General features: G+C 34.6%; 2 protein-coding genes and 1 long non-coding RNA gene across 4 annotated transcripts; 1 reads left to right on the forward strand and 2 right to left on the reverse strand.

Annotated features, from left to right (window-relative positions):
* Positions 1-1,837: 1,837 nt before the first annotated feature.
* Positions 1,838-4,379, reverse strand: LOC106377587. Of its 2 annotated transcripts, none has more exons than XR_002660790.2 (5): positions 3,467-4,379; positions 3,238-3,391; positions 2,947-3,149; positions 2,472-2,729; positions 1,838-2,240 (listed from the first exon to the last, which is right to left on the reverse strand). It is a non-coding gene; the product is annotated as an uncharacterized LOC106377587 (long non-coding RNA). The 2 variants fall into 2 exon arrangements; XR_001275838.3 differs by having other exon boundaries at positions 1,838-2,262.
* Positions 4,380-12,904: 8,525 nt separating this feature from the next.
* On the forward strand, positions 12,905-16,190 carry LOC106377501 (protein IQ-DOMAIN 22-like). The gene is made up of 4 exons (XM_048745667.1): positions 12,905-13,585; positions 14,810-15,022; positions 15,123-15,200; positions 15,406-16,190. Exons 1-4 carry the CDS (start codon positions 13,004-13,006, stop codon positions 16,027-16,029), a joined length of 1,497 nt encoding a protein of 498 aa, XP_048601624.1. The 5' UTR covers positions 12,905-13,003; the 3' UTR covers positions 16,030-16,190.
* Positions 16,191-16,281: 91 nt separating this feature from the next.
* Positions 16,282-18,344, reverse strand: LOC106371645 (RHOMBOID-like protein 7). Its single transcript, XM_013811727.3, has 4 exons — positions 17,388-18,344; positions 16,833-17,160; positions 16,496-16,749; positions 16,282-16,400 (listed from the first exon to the last, which is right to left on the reverse strand). The coding sequence occupies exons 1-4, from the start codon at positions 17,645-17,647 to the stop codon at positions 16,298-16,300; spliced, it is 945 nt and encodes a 314-aa protein (XP_013667181.1). The 5' UTR covers positions 17,648-18,344; the 3' UTR covers positions 16,282-16,297.
* Positions 18,345-19,707: the final 1,363 nt, after the last annotated feature.

Below are 19,707 nucleotides of genomic sequence, written 5' to 3' on the forward strand. Positions count from 1 at the left end.
TTTTCCGGCGCTGCGCGCCGGGTTCGTATGTTTTATTTTGAAATAAATTTAAATTAATTTTATGGTATTAGTAAATAAAATATTTTCAAATATATGAAGATGAAAATATATTGAAAGAGAATGATAATTTTTCGATCCATTTGATAGTTGTTAGCGACCGTAGTGTATTATTTTGTTTTGAAGTTGCTTAGGTCAAAGAGGAATAGCGTAAATAATTTTTAATTTTCTGTATTTTGTGTTATATTATAAACATTTGTTATATTAAAATATCGCTATTTTAAATTTGGTAAGATTTAAAATGTAGTATTTATATTATTTAAATATATTTAATCAAATATTAACAAAACGGAAAATATAGAAATTTCTGTAATATTTTAGAATGTGCTGTTTAGCGCTCTCTCTTTATTCAGGTGTTGAAGTGGTGCATTGTGAAGAAAGTATTATATTTTATAAGTATAAACATTTATCCTCTCATGTCTCTAAATAAATCAATTAGTATTTTAAATCAACCAAAGTATTTTAAATCAACCAACCTCTACTTATATAATGAAAGAAGATTTTCTAATTAAGTATATTTTAATTAAATAGGCAACCAAAATTTATAAACTTTAAAATGAAATTTTGAATAAATGTTAATTGTTAAATATAAAATGAAAGTAAAGTTTAGTTTGTTTCAAATAAGTTATGGTTGGAGATTCCAATTTCCAATTCTTGTTTTTTTTTCTCTTGTGACACTGATGGTTGTATATTTTTTATCAGGAGAATAAATCTGAAATGCTAAATTGTGGTTTTATATTTGTGTTGTTTGTTGTTGTTAATTTTTTGGATGTATAGTTTTTGAGCAAACTTAAATCTGCGTAGTGGTTTCGTATACAGTAGAAACTTTATAAATTAATATTCAAAAAATTAACAAACCCTATAAATTAATAATTTTTACGATCTCAAGTTGGACCGGTTCAAAATATAACACAAACCGATAAGATAATACATTTTTAAAAAACTTATATGTAGATATATGGTTCCATTAAAATTATAAATTAATAACATGCTATTCATGCTAATCATTTTAAATTACCAATGATGTATTACTGACCGCCGGACTATTTTAGATAAACATTTGGCAAAAATAATTAGATGTTAAGTAAAAGATATTCTCTAAGATGTCAGTTGACTATGAAGAAACTATAGTTATTTTATATTGTATAGTTTTAATCTTGAAATGTATTAAGAAAGTATTTTAAACCGAGGGGAATATATATATATATTGAAGATTTTGAAAAAATACTTTATACTTTTAGTAGGCAAAATTTATTATTTTCTGAACTTCAACTGTGATGTCTAAAGTTTTGCCCGAATGATTGATTGAAAAAACAAATGCAAGTTTGTTCAGTTATAAAAACTGAAGAACAAATACATATTGAGTATGAAGTTTTAGTAATATCTATGACAACAAATCCGCTGATTGTCATGGTTCGAAAGTTATACGGAACATTTTCTTGAAAACGTTGATTAAGCATAAAATTAAATAAGCACCCTTATCGAAACCTTGCTAAAATGAGAAGAATGTCTTTAACAACATTTTGCAGAATATTTATACGTAAGCACCTTTATACGAAGGAAAATGGTTGGTCTACTAAAATTAAGCAAGCACCCATATCGAAATTTTATTAAAATAAGAAGATTGTCTTTAACAACATTTTGCACAATATTTATACGTACTGGCAGGACGTAGGGAAATATGGTTGCACTGAGCTCACCTTGGATGTCTGACAATTTTAAAAGTATAGTTGTGTAAATATAGCAGTTAGAATCGTAAGCAAGAGTTACATGTAGAGGATTAGAACAAAACGAGGTAGCTGTTGTGGTATTTGCCAATGCCATAAGCTGGTCGTGGTTACAGAAGCGAATCTGCTCAGTTGGTATCGGTTTTAGACGAATCCGTTACCAAACCAAAAGAACATGAACGTTTTCATAGCTAGAAAATATCCACCTTAAGGTCATTAAAAATAAAATTGAGACTAATAAACATGAACATGAGGATCACTTGACGTTTCTCAAGTGGTGGGGCATTCGAGAGAAGTCATCTAAAATGGCTTGTGAAGACTAATAAAGAGCTTCGGGTACAACACTGGGTAGTAGGTCATACTTTGATATTGTTGGCTTATTCAGAGACTTCAACATTATCTACACGGAGAGCCTGCAATGAAGCCGTACATTCATTTTCTTGTCCCCCATTTTTCCTACATACCGTGATATCATCACCTTGCATGTTTTTAAAAAGATAAATTGTAAAAGGGTCCACTAAGCTATAAACATTCCAGCAATCTAGGGAATTCTGGAATGAAGAATAGAGTCACAACTTGCAAAAAGCTAGGAAGAGGTACTGATAAAGAAAAGCAGTAAAATTTAGATAACTCTAACGAATCTCGAAAATTGGTAAGAAAAAGGCTAAAGCGCAATTAAAATCTTACCGAGTAAGAGAAAATTACGCCAATGAACAGAATTCCAAAGATGTAGTATAATGACAACACACAACTTTAATTTCCTGAGTTACCAAGCTGAAGCTGAGTTCTCTAATCAGACCCTACAAACAATGATTGCCAAAACTGAAAGAAAAAAATTGATAGAAGAAATAAACATAGATCATAGACAGAAATATTGGAGAAAGATTGTTGTACACCTTGTCACCAAAGATGAACACGCCCTGTGACTAATTGTCCATTCATCATCTAGCAGACAATTTAGATCTTGTTTAGTTTTTAACTTATCATGAATGAAGTTAGCTCTAAAAGGGGAACATGTTCACTAATAAAAGTTGTTCAGCTTAAGCAGTCAAACCCATACGCAAAAAGATTCTCAAAAATAAATAAATGTAGAAGAGATAACTATAGTTCATAGATAGATAGGCAATCTTTCAGCCCTTAGAGAGAGAGAGAGAGAGAGCACCTCAAGCTTTTTTTTTTTTTTTTCTTTTTTACCCTGTCCGGTGTCTGGAGTTGGTCGTCGGCATCGTGAGAGGCTGTTTCTCCTTGTGGTTTCTTCATTGGACGATTGGCAGGGCGTCAGACAATCGGAAATTGTTGTTGCTCCGTGCCACGTCAAAACCAGAAATGGAGAAAACAGAGCCTTAACTGAGAACAGAGCTATCACTGAGAAGACAGTGAATAGTTTTACAATTGGAGTCGTCAGTTTTGTATGAAGCTTCAGTAAGAGAAAGAGGTGGTTCTCCTTCGTTACCTTTTTTAGTCACATAGAGCCTTTATTGAGTTTCTTGCCTCCTAGAACCTCAGTGGCCTGACATCCACAGTAACGAAGTTCAGCTTTCAAGTCAGCAAGAAGAATGTACGAATTCGCCATTGATAAAGCTCGCCGTTGACAGAGTAAAGCTTATCTGAATGCGTTGGGGGTAAGGAGATCTATCGCATTTTTTTTGACCAAATTTATATTAGTACGTTTTATCGGTTACCTTTGACTGTGAGGATGACATTTAATGCCTAAGAAAGTGATAGGAGTGGGGCGGACGTAAATGCTTAATTTAATACGACAGATGAATATGCAAACGTCAGCCGTTACACTGTCGTTGACGGAGATCCAAAGAGGCGCGCCGCTGCTGCAGCGAAAGGTGGAAGACTCATGAGGAAACCCTAAAACTTAATGGGTCTTGTTCAAATATTCGCAAGGCCCGTAGGAATATATAAGAAAACAGAAAATGGGCCCATAAACACACGAATAGAAAACATAACTTGCCGAAATTTTTTTTAAGAAGTCGCCACGCCGCAGAAAATGTCCATCCTTCATTGATGATGTGGCTTCATAAGGATAAGGAGAAACTAAAGTCTCATTTATTATATAAGAAGATTGTTCTGCATGAGCATTTCCAACAGCTTCTTATCCTTTATTTTTAAGGGGTTTTGTATTACAACAGCCTTTTATTCCCTTAATTTTAAAGGATGCAAATCGTACACCCTAAAATTTATTGAGGCATTGTTAATCCCCAAAATACTACTCTTTCCGTTTCGATTTAATTGTCATTGTAGGGAAAAAATTTCATTTCAAAATAAGTGTCGTTTTAAAATTTTAATGTAAAATTTATTAATAAGATTTTCCACTTTATTTTTCTATTGATTGAAATATGGTTAGGGGTATAGATAATTGTGTTTTTATTTTGGAAATACACAAAATCATATGTTTTCTTAATCTGTGTGCATAAACCTAGAACGACAATTAAAATGAAACGGATGGAGTATTTACTTTCACTTTGATCCCCACAATTATGTCTCACAAATACATGAAAAACTTTATATATATATATATATATATCATATTTTAGTATATATCGTTATATTTTCTTTACAATATTGTGATTAAAATATTTTATTACCAATTTTTATAATATTTACAGTTATATTTGACTATATATTATTATATTTTAATAAGAAAATATTTTATTTTAATATCTTTTAAATAGTATGTTTATTAGTTTTTCAAAGTTTAGTAATTATAGTTAATCAGTAATAATTTCGAGAACTTAAATGTAATATGTAAAGTTAAAAAAAAAAAAATTTAAGGCCAACACTGGAGAATTCTTCGAAAAAGAGATTGTAATAAATTGTTTAGACACTAAAACATACTGATGTTCATTCAGTCAATGCTACCACCACTTCGCCCACCAATTCAGTCAAATTAATGTTACCGTTTTGGCCTCTACTCTATTATCGATTCAATGGGACACACGATTCATGTGACATCCAGCTGGGTCTGGAGAAATTACATTCTGGTAAGGCCTGATACACATGCATGGTTTAATATTCATGTGTATTCTTGGTGCGGTTGTAGATGTTTTGGTTTAAATCAAGAGCTCATAAAATTCCATTCCATTCATTTGAATTAGAAGAAAACATGTGTGCTCTTCATGGCGCTGGTGACTAAGAGTCATGTGTATGAAGGCGGAGAGCTTTCTGGTGTTTTTACTGTATCAAAGCAATGCAACACTCTTTAATGGGATGCACCCGTTGAGTAAGTGAGCATCAGCAACATGAACATGGTAATAGACATGAATCAAAGTTGAGAAAGCACCAATGGCACCTTCGGAGGCCTCATATTGACGCAGGGACCACAAGTTCCAGTTATCCCACAGATTTCATTAACTGATTCAAACCTGTAAATTTCACATTATGAACCACATAGGTTTTTAGTTTCCTTTTGTTGTTGTTGGATTAGTGTGTAAGATGAATAATTGTTTGCTACGTTGTTGTCTGCTAACCCGAGAAGGCGTCTAAGAAAATCAGACTTCTAGGAGCAGAAATGAAAATGTTCCGGCTGTTGCCTCCACAACTTTTGAAGAGTATGGCTCAGAATTTATGTCTTTTGTCTGTAAACTTAATGAAGACTTTAGTCTTCTCATTGGCATTTTGTAGGACAATTAATGTCTCGTGTTATGAGCTGAACCCACTTATATACTCATGTCTCGTGTTATAAGCTAAACTCATTTCATAAATCGATTATAGGTTCCATTGTTGTTGCAGGCTAGGGGAATGAATTACTTACACCGCAGAAATCCACCAATAATACATAGACTTGAAATTTTCCAATCTTCTAGTCGACAGAAACTGATATGTCAAGGTACTACAGATAAACGCCTTCAGTTGACTCCACAAGTCACACTCATGAAAGTCCTGTAAACATGAGTTTAGCCTCTTTAATTACAAATGTTTACCTTCTGTAGGTTAGAGACTTTGGGCTGTCAAAGTGCAAGACCGCAACATTTTTAAGCACTAAATCGGGCAAAGGAACAGTAAGCCGTCTCAGTTTAATCCACACAAAAAAAAATACATACTTAGATTATTGTAACTAACCATTATTATATATTTCTATGTGCACCGCAGTGGATCTGTGGATGCCCTGAAGTTCTCAGTAATGAACCTTCAAATGAGAATCCGTCGTTATAATTTTAACCCTTCCTTACTCTCTTTCTTGTGACACATTTAGCTTGGAAAACCGAACGCAAATATAATTACTATTGTTGTAACAGGTGTGATTTGTTCAGCTTTGGAGTCATCCTATGGGAGCTAAATAGCTAATGACTACTTTTATACCATGGGACCGTCTAAACTCTATCCAGGTACCTTTCAAATCCTGTTCTTATTAGACTTATAGCATTATCAGAAAGATTCTGACCAAGTTTAAATAGGTTGTTGGAGTTGTCGGGTTCATGGATTGCTTCCATAATACAGGATTGTTGGCAAACGTAAGGCTTATTTATGTATATTTACTGCATCATTAAACATTCCTTCAGATTATTCTGGACGGCCTTATTATGATCTTTGTTATAAATTGATGGAACAGTGATCCAGTAAGACGACCTTCATTTGAAGGAAATAATTAGCCGGATGATGAGCATGTTCCTTTTAGCGGGGTCGGGTCGGGTAGAAGACGAGGACTGAAAAGGTAAACGGTTCATTGTTAGAGGATGGTTGCAAAGGACTTGTTCTGATTAGTTAATTATACAAAGTTTCTCATTGGATTATGTCACACTAGTTATATATTTTCATTTATTTGAAAAAGAACCGCTCACAAAGGCCTTCAGTTTCGTTTATCTTTTGCAGTTTTGGAAGATGTATAATAGATTTATGAAAAGTTCAAAAAGATGTATAATAGATTTCCCGGTTTAGTTTGATAAATTATTTTGGTCCGACTCTTTTTCATTGGTTTAAAATTTAATAGTTTAAAATTTAATGTCGGTTCTGTTTATTCTAATTTCTGTGTTATAGATCGGTTTGCAAGAAAAATGATTTTTCGGTTCGGTTTAATGTTAAGTTGTAAACCAAAATTTGTATTGAAGAGAAGGGCACATATGTAAAATTAAATAACAAAAGGATGAAATGTAGAATCACAAGAGAAAACTGGAGATTGGTGGCTTTTTGTGATTTGGAATGTAGTCGTTGTCTGGGGGAGAGGGAAGAAGAAGAAGATGAAGAGTGAACAGTGACAATGCGTAGCTTTGCCTCTTCTGCCTTTTTATTCTCTCTTACAGCTTCCCATCACTGCGTCGTCTGTAGCTTCTCAGCACCTACTATAAGAGCCACCCAGAAGCCTAGAAAACTACGTAAATCTTTTTTCTTTTAATCTTTATTTGTAATTCCTCAATTCTTTTTTTTTTCAGAGAAAAATACATTTTATTTCAAAGAAACATATACGATTTGATACATAAACCGGAGGATGAAAGAATAATCCTCAGACACAAAAGTCCACATGAAGGCGGCAGCTAGAACTCACTCCGGGGTAATTTACGGCAACAAACAAACATGCCAACTTAAAACTAAACGATTTATCAAGTTAAATAAGCAAATTTAAATCCAAGTAGTGTCCAATGATCGGGAATTTTCGCTGCTGCACATAGGCCGCCAAGCGACAAAATCCACCTCCTACACCCGGTGCACCACGACTAATCGCTGTTGCTCACGCCCGCCAAACGATAACGTCCACAGAACCAAAACCCCATGACTTCATCACCCGACAGGAGGGAACTCTACTCGGTCCACACAACCTTCGGATACAGATGTGATGCATTCAACACCCACTTACTCCCAGATATAAGCCCAGACATACTCTCAACCAACACGAAGCTTTAACCGATGAACTACTCCGGAAAAACTCACAGAATAATAAACGAACGGCAAACGACCATTGAGACACCACCATACGAACCAAATCTGCTACTTAAATTTTCACAAAATACTAAAACAGAACTACTTTAACCGCATCTGCAATACACTCAAACTCTGAACTTGGACACCATCCAAACGGACTTCTGAACCAAAGCTAGAGGAGAAATGAGAAACCTAACCATGAAAACCATAAACGATGTGGAGATTGAGTCTATATGAACTCCAGATCCGTCCACATCTTCCATGGAACCCACCAAAAGAGACGTCAATAGCTAGAGTATGAAGAGACGAGTTCATCCCCGGTGGCGGTGAGAGAAACAGACTTCCGAAGAGAGAGATCGAAGGAAGAAGAGTTCATGTAGCTTTAGGTCAAAAAAGAGTCGCCGCTCTAAGGGTGTCTCTCAAAAATAGATAAACTATTTTTTTGTAATTCCTCAATTCAGCATCCTGAAATAGACGCGATATTCATCATAATTTATTTGATCAAAAAAAAAATTCATCATAATTTATATATTAAAGCAAGGGATACATAGATGTGTGAGTGTATCATCGAGTGTATGTGCATGCATGTGCGTAAGAGAAAAGTTATTGAAAGAAATAAATCTCTTTTTGGGGATGAAGATGTGTGTCTACTTGTCTGGGTAAGTCAGAACAAATCACATCGAGTTGCATAGTAGTAATATTGAGTTCACAAACACATGCTCTTGCCCTGTATTGTTCAAAAAAAAAAAAGCTCTTGCCCTGTATGTGTTTCGACTTTCGTAGCATTTCAATTGAAATATCATCTTTACTTTACCTTTATATTATAACGAGTCGTATAGCAGCTTTGCCTTGTAGATGTGATTGAGTGATAACGAGTCGACATCCCTAGCAGTATCTTATACGGAATACTACGTCAACGGAATACAGTGATTGTATATGTAATTTAAATTTATAATATATTTAATCTGATATCAAATAAAACTCTATATGCGCGACAGAAATCATGGTGAAAGTTTGTTTCTTTAGTTAGATCATTGTTATGATTTTTGCAATCAGTTGTATTTAATTGATTACTAGATATACTGGGATATTGTTTTGTCAATTTTTCATAAAGAATTATTCAGATTAGCTATGGACAATTGGTTCTTGGTTTCGGTTCCGGTTCGGTTCTAGAAGTTTAGGATCTATTTGGGTACTTAGAAAATTTGGTTCGGTTGCAATTTGATTTTTTCAGTTTTTGGTTCGGGTAATAAAGTTAGGTATCAACTAATATTCGAGATAATTACAAATCCTATTCATTTCGGTTGGTTACTGGTTTTTCAATTAATTCGGATTTAAAAGTCATGAAATTTGGAATTTAAATTAAATATGATTTTTTAGGTCCAATAGGTCCAATCTGATTTAATAAAGGTTGGTTTAGTAGATAACTGAATTAGAGTTTAATATATCGTTAGTTTAGTTTAAGTAGATCTGATGATAATTATATAAGTAGTGTGTAATTAGAATGTAACACTTTTGAAAAGGTCCAATAATTAATGACAATTTGTATTAGTTGATAAAAACAAGACCTTAGATTAATAGAATAGATTGAAGAATAAATATATCGAAAGTCGTATATTGACCATGTCCAATCTGATTTAATAAGAGTTGGTTTAGTAGATAACCGAATTAGAGTTTAATATGTCGTTAGTTTAGTTTAAGTAGATCTGATGATAATCATATAAGTAGTGTGTAATTAGATTGTAACACTTTTGAAAATGTCCAATAATTAATGACAATTTGTATTAATAGATAAAAATATGATCTTAGATTAATAGATTAGATTGAAGAATAAATATCCAATCTGATTTAATAAGGGTTGATTTAGTAGATAACTGAATTAGAGTTTAATATGTCGTTAGTTTAGTTTAAGTAGATATGATGATAATTATATAAGTAGTGCGTAATTAGATTGTAATACTTTTGAAAAGGTCCAATAATTAATGACAATTTATATTAGTAGATAAAAATAAGACCATAAATTAATAGATTAGATGTATAATCTTACGCACTTAAGAAACTAAAATAGTTTTTTCAATCTTAGAAAACTGGAAAAAAAATCAAACAGAAAATTTGATTGAACCTTCCAAATTTATCCGGCTGTATGCGACTTAACCACGATCTATCGCATTCTTTTGACGAAAAAAAAAATTCGTTGTTGTTGCATGGCGTGAAGGATTGAATTCAACCTCTAATGACGTTTTGATCTTGTAGATGAGTTTCGGATTTTCATTTGTAATCTCATTACATGAAGGAAAAACGACTAAAACAACTTTGGATGCTTCATATCAGTCATAATGATTTGTTATTAGGTGCACCTAATCTTGTTAATAAATCATAATCATCGTTGATTAGTTCCTATCGAGATTTCCTGCTTAGCTATTACTTGGTATCATACAACATAATCTTGACATTTATTAGTCTCTTAGCTAACAAATGCTACTATTTATTTGGGGAAACAAACAACAATTCCGCTGGAATATTTGACCATCTGCGAGAGACACGTACGACGGGTTCATACACGAAGAAGCGTTGACCAAAGTCCACAACAACCGTCCACTCGCAGTCCACTATTTACGACCAACTAAGATTCATGTAGGCTCCACTTTTTGTACTTGTATGACACGTGGCAAAATACGGCCTTTCGGTCTGATGCCTCTTCTTCCATCTCTCTGAGCCTCTGTGATGTCTCTTTCTCATTTGCATGAGGCAATGCCGAAGATTCCAGTGGATTTAATTGTCGGTCCAATTACTTATTTCCATTCGCGACTACGAGTTAGATTCTCCAAAGTGGTTACACGTGAACCATTGGATTCATTATGATGTACTTTAAGACATATCTTTGTTAACAGTGTTTTTAACAGTTTTTGTTCATTTGTTAGTTATGGCTGTACATTTGGAATACAATGAAGATTCACAGCTCACCCTAATTCGTAAGTAAGTTCATTTTGGTTCATTAATTTAGCTCTGACATTAGTCTGACTGTCACGATATAAAGCTGTTCTTTGAAATGTTTGTTTGATACGTTTAAGTACAATAAGTACTAGCCCAGGATGCTTATCTGATGTTTGCAATATAATAACTTTTACAATATACAAATATCTATTCGTATACATTTATATCATTCCACAATATTTTTAGTTGGCGTAGAAATACAACATGGTGATAGGGGTGTTCAATCCGGATATCGGTTCGGTTTCGGTTCGGTTTTTTTGGTTTTTCGGTAATTCGGTTAGTAAAATATAACTACCATTCTAAATCCATATTTACTTCGGTTCGGTTCGGTTTATATACCGTCGGTTTTCGGTTTATTCGGTTTTATACCAAAAAACATAATTCTTTATTTTGGGATCATATTATATGAATTTTAGAGTCTTGTTGTCAACACATTCATTTATTAAAAAATATTATAAGTTTAAATAAAAGAACAAAAATAAAAAATGTTTCTATCATCTAATAAAATAATCAAATCTATAATTAAAATCAAAGCCCAAAATTTTGATAATAAAAATAAAAAATAAAAAATAAAACAGAAGAACGAAGCACAAAAAATAAGTTATTATATTCTTTTATATTTAGCGTTCATTAAAGTCATGTTTCTTCTATTAAACACGAAACTCTATTCGTTTATAGATAAAAAAAATTGTGAAGAATTTCCACTAATTGTTATCATCAAATTTATAATCTTTATTTCAATTTAGTCAATGCTAAATTAAAGCAAAAAGATCAAAAGAAGACTAAGAACATAAGAAGCATGTTTGCGATGAATTGTTATTTAATTATAGTTCAAGTGTTTTACAAATCAGGACTATTTTATTACTGTAAAAAAATGGTAATAGTTATTAGCAAAAAAATTAACTTATGATTTTCATATGTTGTTATAAAATATATACATATTTACATGTTTCTATTTTTTTATCGGTTTTATTCGGTTTATTCAGTTTTATCGGTTATATACCGAACCATATCCAAATCCTACGGTTTTTTAAAAATCATATCCATTCGGTTTGTATGGTATATACCAAATCCAAACCATATTATCTATTTCGGTTTGGTTTGGTTCGGTACGGTTCGGTTTTGCCATATTGAACAGCCCGACATGGTGGACATATAATTAAATCTATATAGTTGTCTGTATTTAGTTTTTTTTTTTTTTTAATTTATGGTATCCAAGATCTCTGACATAGTAAAAATCCAGTATACACAACTAGTTTAAGTAGTCCCATCTCTTGTCGTAATATCTTCTAATGTCCATTGTGATTTAGGTGCTAAGGACAAATCTCGTAATGCTTATTTACTTATATATAAAAATTGAATATCTATATAGTTTTTCGTTCGTAGAATCATACAGCTATCACGAATAGTATTGCAGCCAAAAATAACCAGTCTATTGTTCCCTATAAAGTCCAAAATTCTAACATCTATATAAATCTGATGACAAAACATTTCAAATGCGTGATAGACAAAAGAGAAAGAAAACAAACAAAAAAACGAATACTATGAGAATTGTAATCCAACTTTGATTGCCATGTACACAAAACGACGGTGCAGCGGACGGCGCGACCCCGTTAAGAGACGAGAAACGGAGTAGGGACCATAAAAACGTGATGGTGATGGGAAAAAACGTTTTATTATCAGCCATTGGATTACGGTGCATCATCATCGGGTATGGGTCCGTATCGGATTATAGTGTGGTCCATCTCTAAGCAAAAGGTATTGACACTTTTTGTCATCTCTCTGTTCTTCGGAGTCACCATGATATTTTCAGATTCACATGACAAAAATATAATGTAACAACACATTCACTAAAATAAAATTTATTAGGTTACAGAGGGCTTGCATTAGATGTATTTATTGTTAAAGTGTAGATCAATAGATATATAACTATATAACACAGCTCACAAGGCAGAAGCGATTTTTTTTTTTGAGCAATAAGTAAATCTTTTCTTTTGACTCAAAGCTCACAGCTCACAGCTCACAATTAGTACCAAGTCAGAAGTGAATCTTTTTTTTTTTGAGTCAGAAGTGAATCTAAAGTCTTGTTAATACAAGAACTTACACAACGCTCTCTAAATAAAATAATAAAAAGAGATTAACGAAATTTCCCGGGAAAAGAGATGGAGAGATTGTGATTCACACGCGCGAGTGAGGCGCGTGGTTCTTGTTAAAAACACTGTTGTTCAACTGCTGCGACTACTTAACTCAAACAAGCTCTCACTTCATCTCCGCGCTCTCTCTCTCTCTCTATAAACTGAGCAAAACTCCGGCGAGAGGAAACGCCATCGTTTCATTCGTCTGACTAAAGTTTCCACACTATGGGTAAAGCTTCACGGTGGTTTAGGAATCTATTCGGTCTTAAAAACACCGAACCGGGTTATCCGGATCCATCCCTCGAGACGCCTTCTCGCTCTTACACAAAACGCCGATGGAGCTTCGTCAAATCCAAACGCGAAAAAGGAACCGCAACGCCGAATCAGCATCCTCCTCCTCCGTCGTCGCTACCGAACTCTACGCCTCCACCGTCATCATACTACCCCAAGTCATCTCCGTCTCCGTACCACCAATCGTCTCCGTCGTCTCAAGCACGGAGGCGGAAACAGAAGCCTGTGTGGGAGGACGAGGGTGACGATGATTCCGCCAAGCATGCGATTGCGGTGGCCGCCGCGACTGCTGCCGTTGCTAAAGCCGCCGTCACCGCCGCTAATGCCGCAGCTGCTGTCGTCAGGCTTACGAGCAAGAGCGGAAGGATTATGCGCAGTCCCGTCACTGCGAATTTTAGCAACGGATTCGAGGACGTGCCGGCGTATGTTAGCAAGTTCGACGGGCACGGAAGTGGCCGCGGCGTTTGTGAAGATCTTGCGGCGATTAAGATACAATCCGCATTTCGCGGTTATTTGGTAAATTTTGTTTCTTCCTCTTTTATGATTTGTTTTGGTAATATTTATTTTACTCTTTGTTCCGAAGTTTTATTTAGAAATATACTATAGCTATTTTTTTGTAGGTTTCATAATTTTTTTTCTTATATATCTAATTTTTGCATAGGAGTATTAAAATAAAACTGTTATAGATTTCTTAAAAAAGTCGTGGGGATTAACGTCGATATAACATTTTCCGATGTCGTAAACCTTCTGCTGCTCCCTCTCCCCTAGACGAGTGTTTAGACACTAACCTTCTTTATTCCCCATTTATTAATTTTGTTTTCATATTGGAGCACTTGAATATCCTTCGTAGTATAAAGTAATTTTTAATTTTTTTCCTGAAACCCAAAAAATATATTTGCTATTTTCCTTAATTTTTATATTCACCGGTTAGGTATTGTTTTCAGCTAAACCATTTGTTTAAATTGATTCCGGTTCGAACATTGTAGAGTTGCCGACCCTCAACAAGTTGAATGCTTTCGTTTAAATGTGAGGAAATAATATATATTTTACAGTCGAAAGTCATTACTGACCAAATTAAATGAAATCTTTTCATAGAAATAGCCAGTGGAAGATCCAGCAAACATCAACCAATAAGAAGTAGTTGAAGTTTTGTTCTATTGGTTTGTGAATGTTTTCTCCTCTGGACCACTTCATCATTACATGGTGATGGTGGCTTGCTATAATTAGTCTATTAATTCCGTTCAATATAGGCTAGACGTAGCTTATATATATATGTACATTAATGTTTTAATGCAGGCCTATTGAACTTTATAGTTAATGGGCGAATCTTATATTTCTTTTTTTATTGGAGTGTTTAAGACAATAGTGTGTGTAAGACAATTCAGACACTCATCGACCTAAAAGTCTTTCATTATTAGATGATTCATGTTTCCTATTGTGGAGAGAGTGACAATACATAGTAGTAATATGTACTGGTATAAATATCTTCATCATTTCATGTATTTAATTTGCTTGAATTCCTCTGAATGAATATTTGAAAGTTCAATCTCCCAGGGGTCAACTAGTTCTTTTTTTTTTGTCCTCCCTTACGCGCCAACTTATCAAAAGTAATGCGTATTTGAAATTCAATATGCTTTTGTGGTCCTATCCATAATAAGAGCTTGAGCTCAACACTCATTTAACTTTTTTAGAATTGATTTAGCTCTTTGTGATTTTGCTTTTTGATTTAACTTTTATCAGGCAAGGAGAGCCTTAAGGGCACTCAAGGGATTGGTCAGGCTTCAAGCTATAGTTAGAGGCCATATCGAACGAAAGAGAATGTCAGTCCATCTGCGTAGGATGCATGCTTTGGTTCGAGCTCAGGCTTGTGTCCGTGCCTCCCGGGTTACTGTCACGTCTGAATCCTCTTCTTCTCAATCCAACAACACCAAATCTTCTCACTTCCAAAACCCCGTAAGCCTGGTTAAACCACTCCTTAAGTTTGTTCTTAGTTAACCTAGAACAAGTCTTTTAATTCAAGGTTCCTCTTTAACAACTCTGTTTATCTATTAAGGGTCCACCAACGCCGGAAAAACTAGAGCATTCCATCTCTTCTCGCAGCTCTAAACTCGGTCATTCTCATATTTTCAAGGTATTACATTTTAAATTTCCCCTCAATTAGTTGCTTATGGTCCCATTTGTATGATTTTTTTTTTGGTTTATTAGATGATATAAGTTACAAAATGGCTTAATTTCTCGTTACCATGTTTGTTAGTTTTATTCATTTTACATTTCTTTTATCATAATTTGTGACTCCTACTACTACTTCAACTAAGAGATTGAGTTACACTTTTCAGAAGAACGGTTCTAAGGCAAACAACAACAGACCGTACGCTGGTGCTCACAGAGAAGTTTTCTCAGCCATGAACGAAGAAGAAAAGATCCTTGAAATCGACAGGAAACACAACAGTTCTTACACAAGACGCAGCAGACCGGACATGTTCTACTCATCCCACCTCGTCCTAGACAACTCAGGCCGGTCCGGACCAGTTTACTCAATGCCTTTTAGCCCGTCCTCGTCACATGAAGAGACTGTAAACCAGTTTTTCACAGCAGAGAACAGTCCTCAGCTATACTCAGCTACTTCCGTAAGCAAACGCAGTGCTTTCACGGCTAGTTCTATTGCACCGAGCGATTGTACTAAGAGCTGCTGCTACGCAGACCATCCAAGCTACATGGCTTGTACAGAATCCTCTAGGGCCAAGGCCCGGTCCGTTAGTGCCCCAAAGTCGCGCCCGCAGTTATTTTACGAGCAGTCTTCGTCGAAACGGTTTGGATTTGTTGACGTGCCATACTGTGGTGGTGATACGAAGTCAGGTCCGCAGAAAGGTTCTGCTCTGCACGCTAGTTTCATGAACAAGGCTTATCCCGGTTCAGGTCGGTTGGACCGTCTAGGGATGCCAATTAGTTATCGGTACTAAGAAAATATGAGGGACTGGTCTGGTTGTGATAATAAATCAAATGTAGAAGTGGAGAACCGGTTGAACCCGGTTTTGTTGTAGATCAGTATATTGAACATTTGCTGTTAACTATCTTTGTAGTTTGGACTAAGTGAATTATGCAAATAGAACATGTTTAATCATAACTTTTGAGTTTGACATATATAAAGCTTTAGAAAGAAATGAAAGAATCGGTTTAATTACAAAAGGAAATAAAATAATCTAACACTAAGAAAAAAAGAGAGATATGTCACGACCATTGAGATTTAACAGAGTAGCTAAGTTTATGGCACCAGTTACAATATCTGTTCAAGTTATCTCCTCTGAATAGTAACACCAACCCAGTAACAAACCTGCACATTGGTATATTCAAACCAAATACCGGTTTAGTAAGCAAATCGATGTGGTAATTAGTATCATGAAGGACTAAGAAAGTTCTCAGGCTTACCCGACCACAAAGACAATGGATGCAGCTATGCAAAGCACGAATTGACAAGTGTTGTACTTCGGTTTAACAATCGAACCGGGCATAAGAGAAACTCGGTTTTCCTCCCATTCGAACTGTGGATGAATCAAGAGAAGAAAACCGAGAAGAAAACCTCCCAAGAAACCTCCAATGTGAGCAAAATTATCAACAGGAGGAAGTGTCCCTAATCCTAAGTTAACACCAACTATCACCAAAAGCATTATCAGAGCCACACCCTACAAAAATAATCAGTAATCAGCACACTGCACTCAAGAGTTTCTTATGCTCAATGCAAAAAGAAGTTGGTTTGTGGGCATACCTTGTTGTCATAGGTAGTCCAATTGATTAATAATTCTGATAACATTGCTCCCAAGAGTCCAAACAAGGCGCTTGAAGCACCAACGGATATGGCATTCTGAAGAAACAGACAAGAGAGTATGCTCCCGCAGAAGCCTGACACAAGATAGATTGTCCCAACTCGAACAAAACCAAACTGCTGCTCTAGACGGAATCCAATGAAGGCGACACAAAACATGTTTGTTAGCAAATGGATAACACCGGCGTGCAACCACATACATGTTAATAGTCTCCAACCCTGACGCTTGTGAACTATTTTACCCCATGCCAAAGCTCCCATTTTCTCCAATCTGCAAAATTTTAATAGTTTAACTCAGAACCAAACCTATTAACTCAGAATGTTGTGTCTGAATTTGACATAACATAGCTCCTTTTCTCAAATAAAATGAAAAAAAATCTAAAAATATAATTTTATTGGGACGTTGACTAGATGTGGATAGAAATCTGAAATTAGAATTTTGATAACTTGAATCGCAAGGAAACAATGAAACCTAATTAAAATGATGGAATCACTAACGTAGAGGAAGAAGGACCGAGAAGAGGGTTCTTCTTGAAAGACTCAAAGGAGAAACGTCCGAGGAACTTTGCGAGACATCGATGGCTCTTGTGAGGGCAGTCGTTGGCGTACATCACCGAAATGAAAACGACGACGTTGGCAATCACCACCGTTGGGATCAACCACGACGTCCATCGCACGTCGGGGGTCGTTACGCCGCCATTTCCGACTCTTCGCTCTGTTCCTCCTCCTTCAGGATCTTCCTCCGCCGTGGACAGCATCTCTCTATATCTCTCGTACTCTTGCTATAGCTTAATGCAATTAAGAACTCTGCATTTTTGCAAGAACTTTGATTGCTTCTGGAAAGAAAAATTCAACGTTGTTTTTTCTTTACACAAGAACAAACCGCTGGAGACATGTAACTGTGCACAGAGAAAAATTGCTGTCATGAGTATTTTTTGTTTATTAAATCTGAAACGAATCAAATAGGCCAATTGTAGTTATTTTTTTTCTGAAAAAATTTGATATGCATGTACGTGCTACAGTAAACACTATTTTATATACACAAGTAATGTTTTTTTATTGTGGCAATCCAGACATTATGACATAATGTTTTTAAATATATTTTGGTAGAAAATTTAGAAGACATTTAGCTCAATTAGAAGATTCCCATCAACCAAGATGGCATGTTCGATTATTTGTCATCGCGGTGGCACTATACCTTTCAAAAATAGAATTTTAAGGTGTTTTCTTGAATTTAGAGCACTGTTGGAAACTTAATATCAAAAGTTTATCCATAACAGTTTTTTTACCAAAGAAAATTAATATGATACGGTTTCCCTCTAAATATGTAGGCATGGGCATAATATCCGTAACCCGAAACCCGAACTGAAAAACCCGATCCGTATCCGATCCGAAATGTAAAAAATATCCGAATGGGTCTTGTAAGGTGGTACAAAACATATCCGAACCCGAAGTGTTATTAACCGAACCCGAACGGGTAACCCGAAAAACCGAAAAATCCGAAAAGAAATCCGAAGAAACCGATCCGAATGTCCAAAATAATATACAATATAATTATATGAAACATGAATATATACTTCAAATATTCAATTTCATATTTATTTTGATATGTTATCTAACAATAAGTATTTAAAATTTAAATAAGTACCTTAAATACTTAATTATATATAAATAAATATATATTTCTTATGTTTTACTTTTAAATTTTAGATTTTATTTCGGGTATATCCGAACCGATCCGATATAACCAGAATCCGAGTGATATATGATTACTTTATGAGTTCTATGATGTGATATAAAACTGATCCGAACCAGATGTGTTATATCCGAATCCGACTTGTACTTGCAAATTTACTAGAATGGGACCTAGGAGGTGTTATAAAAAAGAACCAGAAAAATCCGAAAAACCCGACCCGAACGCCAACGGGTACCCGAACGTCCAGGCCTATAAATATGTATGGATGTGAGAATTTATAACCTGCTAGTCATTAAACAATAATTAGAAGATCCATAACCTGCTAGCCACTAAAAAAAAAACAATTAGAAGATTCCTAAGCAAAGACATGTTCACATTATTTGTTTTGTAAATTAGAGTGATTGTAACAGAAATCTTGATATAATTATACATCAACAAAGGATAATAATCTATTACTATGACATGGATTTTTACGAACCTTAGTCGTATATATTCAAAAATTGTATTTTATGAAGGGACAATTTGCTGAATATTCATAAGAGGCATAGATATGAAGAATATACTCATTCTACAGTGTCATCTTTTTGATGTGACAAATTATGTCCGAAAGTGACGATTTTTTCCCTTAAAACACATGCGCGTGGGAAAGAAATGCGAGGTGAAAAGAAAAAGAAGGCAGTAGACTATACTATATTCAATGTAGTATGGTTACATTATCAAACACACAAATGACCTATAGTTACAATATGTTTATACTCTCCTATGTGTTGTTACTTAAGCTCCAAGTGGTGTACCGTAGTTTTTGTGAGAAAGGAAAGCGGATCCAATATGAAAGCAGATGAAGAAAGATGCTTTATGAGACCTGGAAATTAATAAATTGTTGCAAAGTGCATTTGTAAGCTATTTTATATTACAAACGTTATAGTATTGTAGTTGTTATAAGCCATATAAATCATAAGATGTAGGAGAACATACGATTTGCGGAGGAGTTGGTGTCACTGTCGTCGGAGTTGTCCATCTTTTCCAATTATAAAAACTTAATTATAGCATATCATATACTATACCACATTGTATATTTAAATGATATAGTCTTTGTTTTACTGGTTAAGAATGTTTAACACC

This window comes from Brassica napus, chromosome C1 (genome assembly GCF_020379485.1).
Source record: "Brassica napus cultivar Da-Ae chromosome C1, Da-Ae, whole genome shotgun sequence".
Taxonomy (NCBI): domain Eukaryota; kingdom Viridiplantae; phylum Streptophyta; class Magnoliopsida; order Brassicales; family Brassicaceae; genus Brassica; species Brassica napus.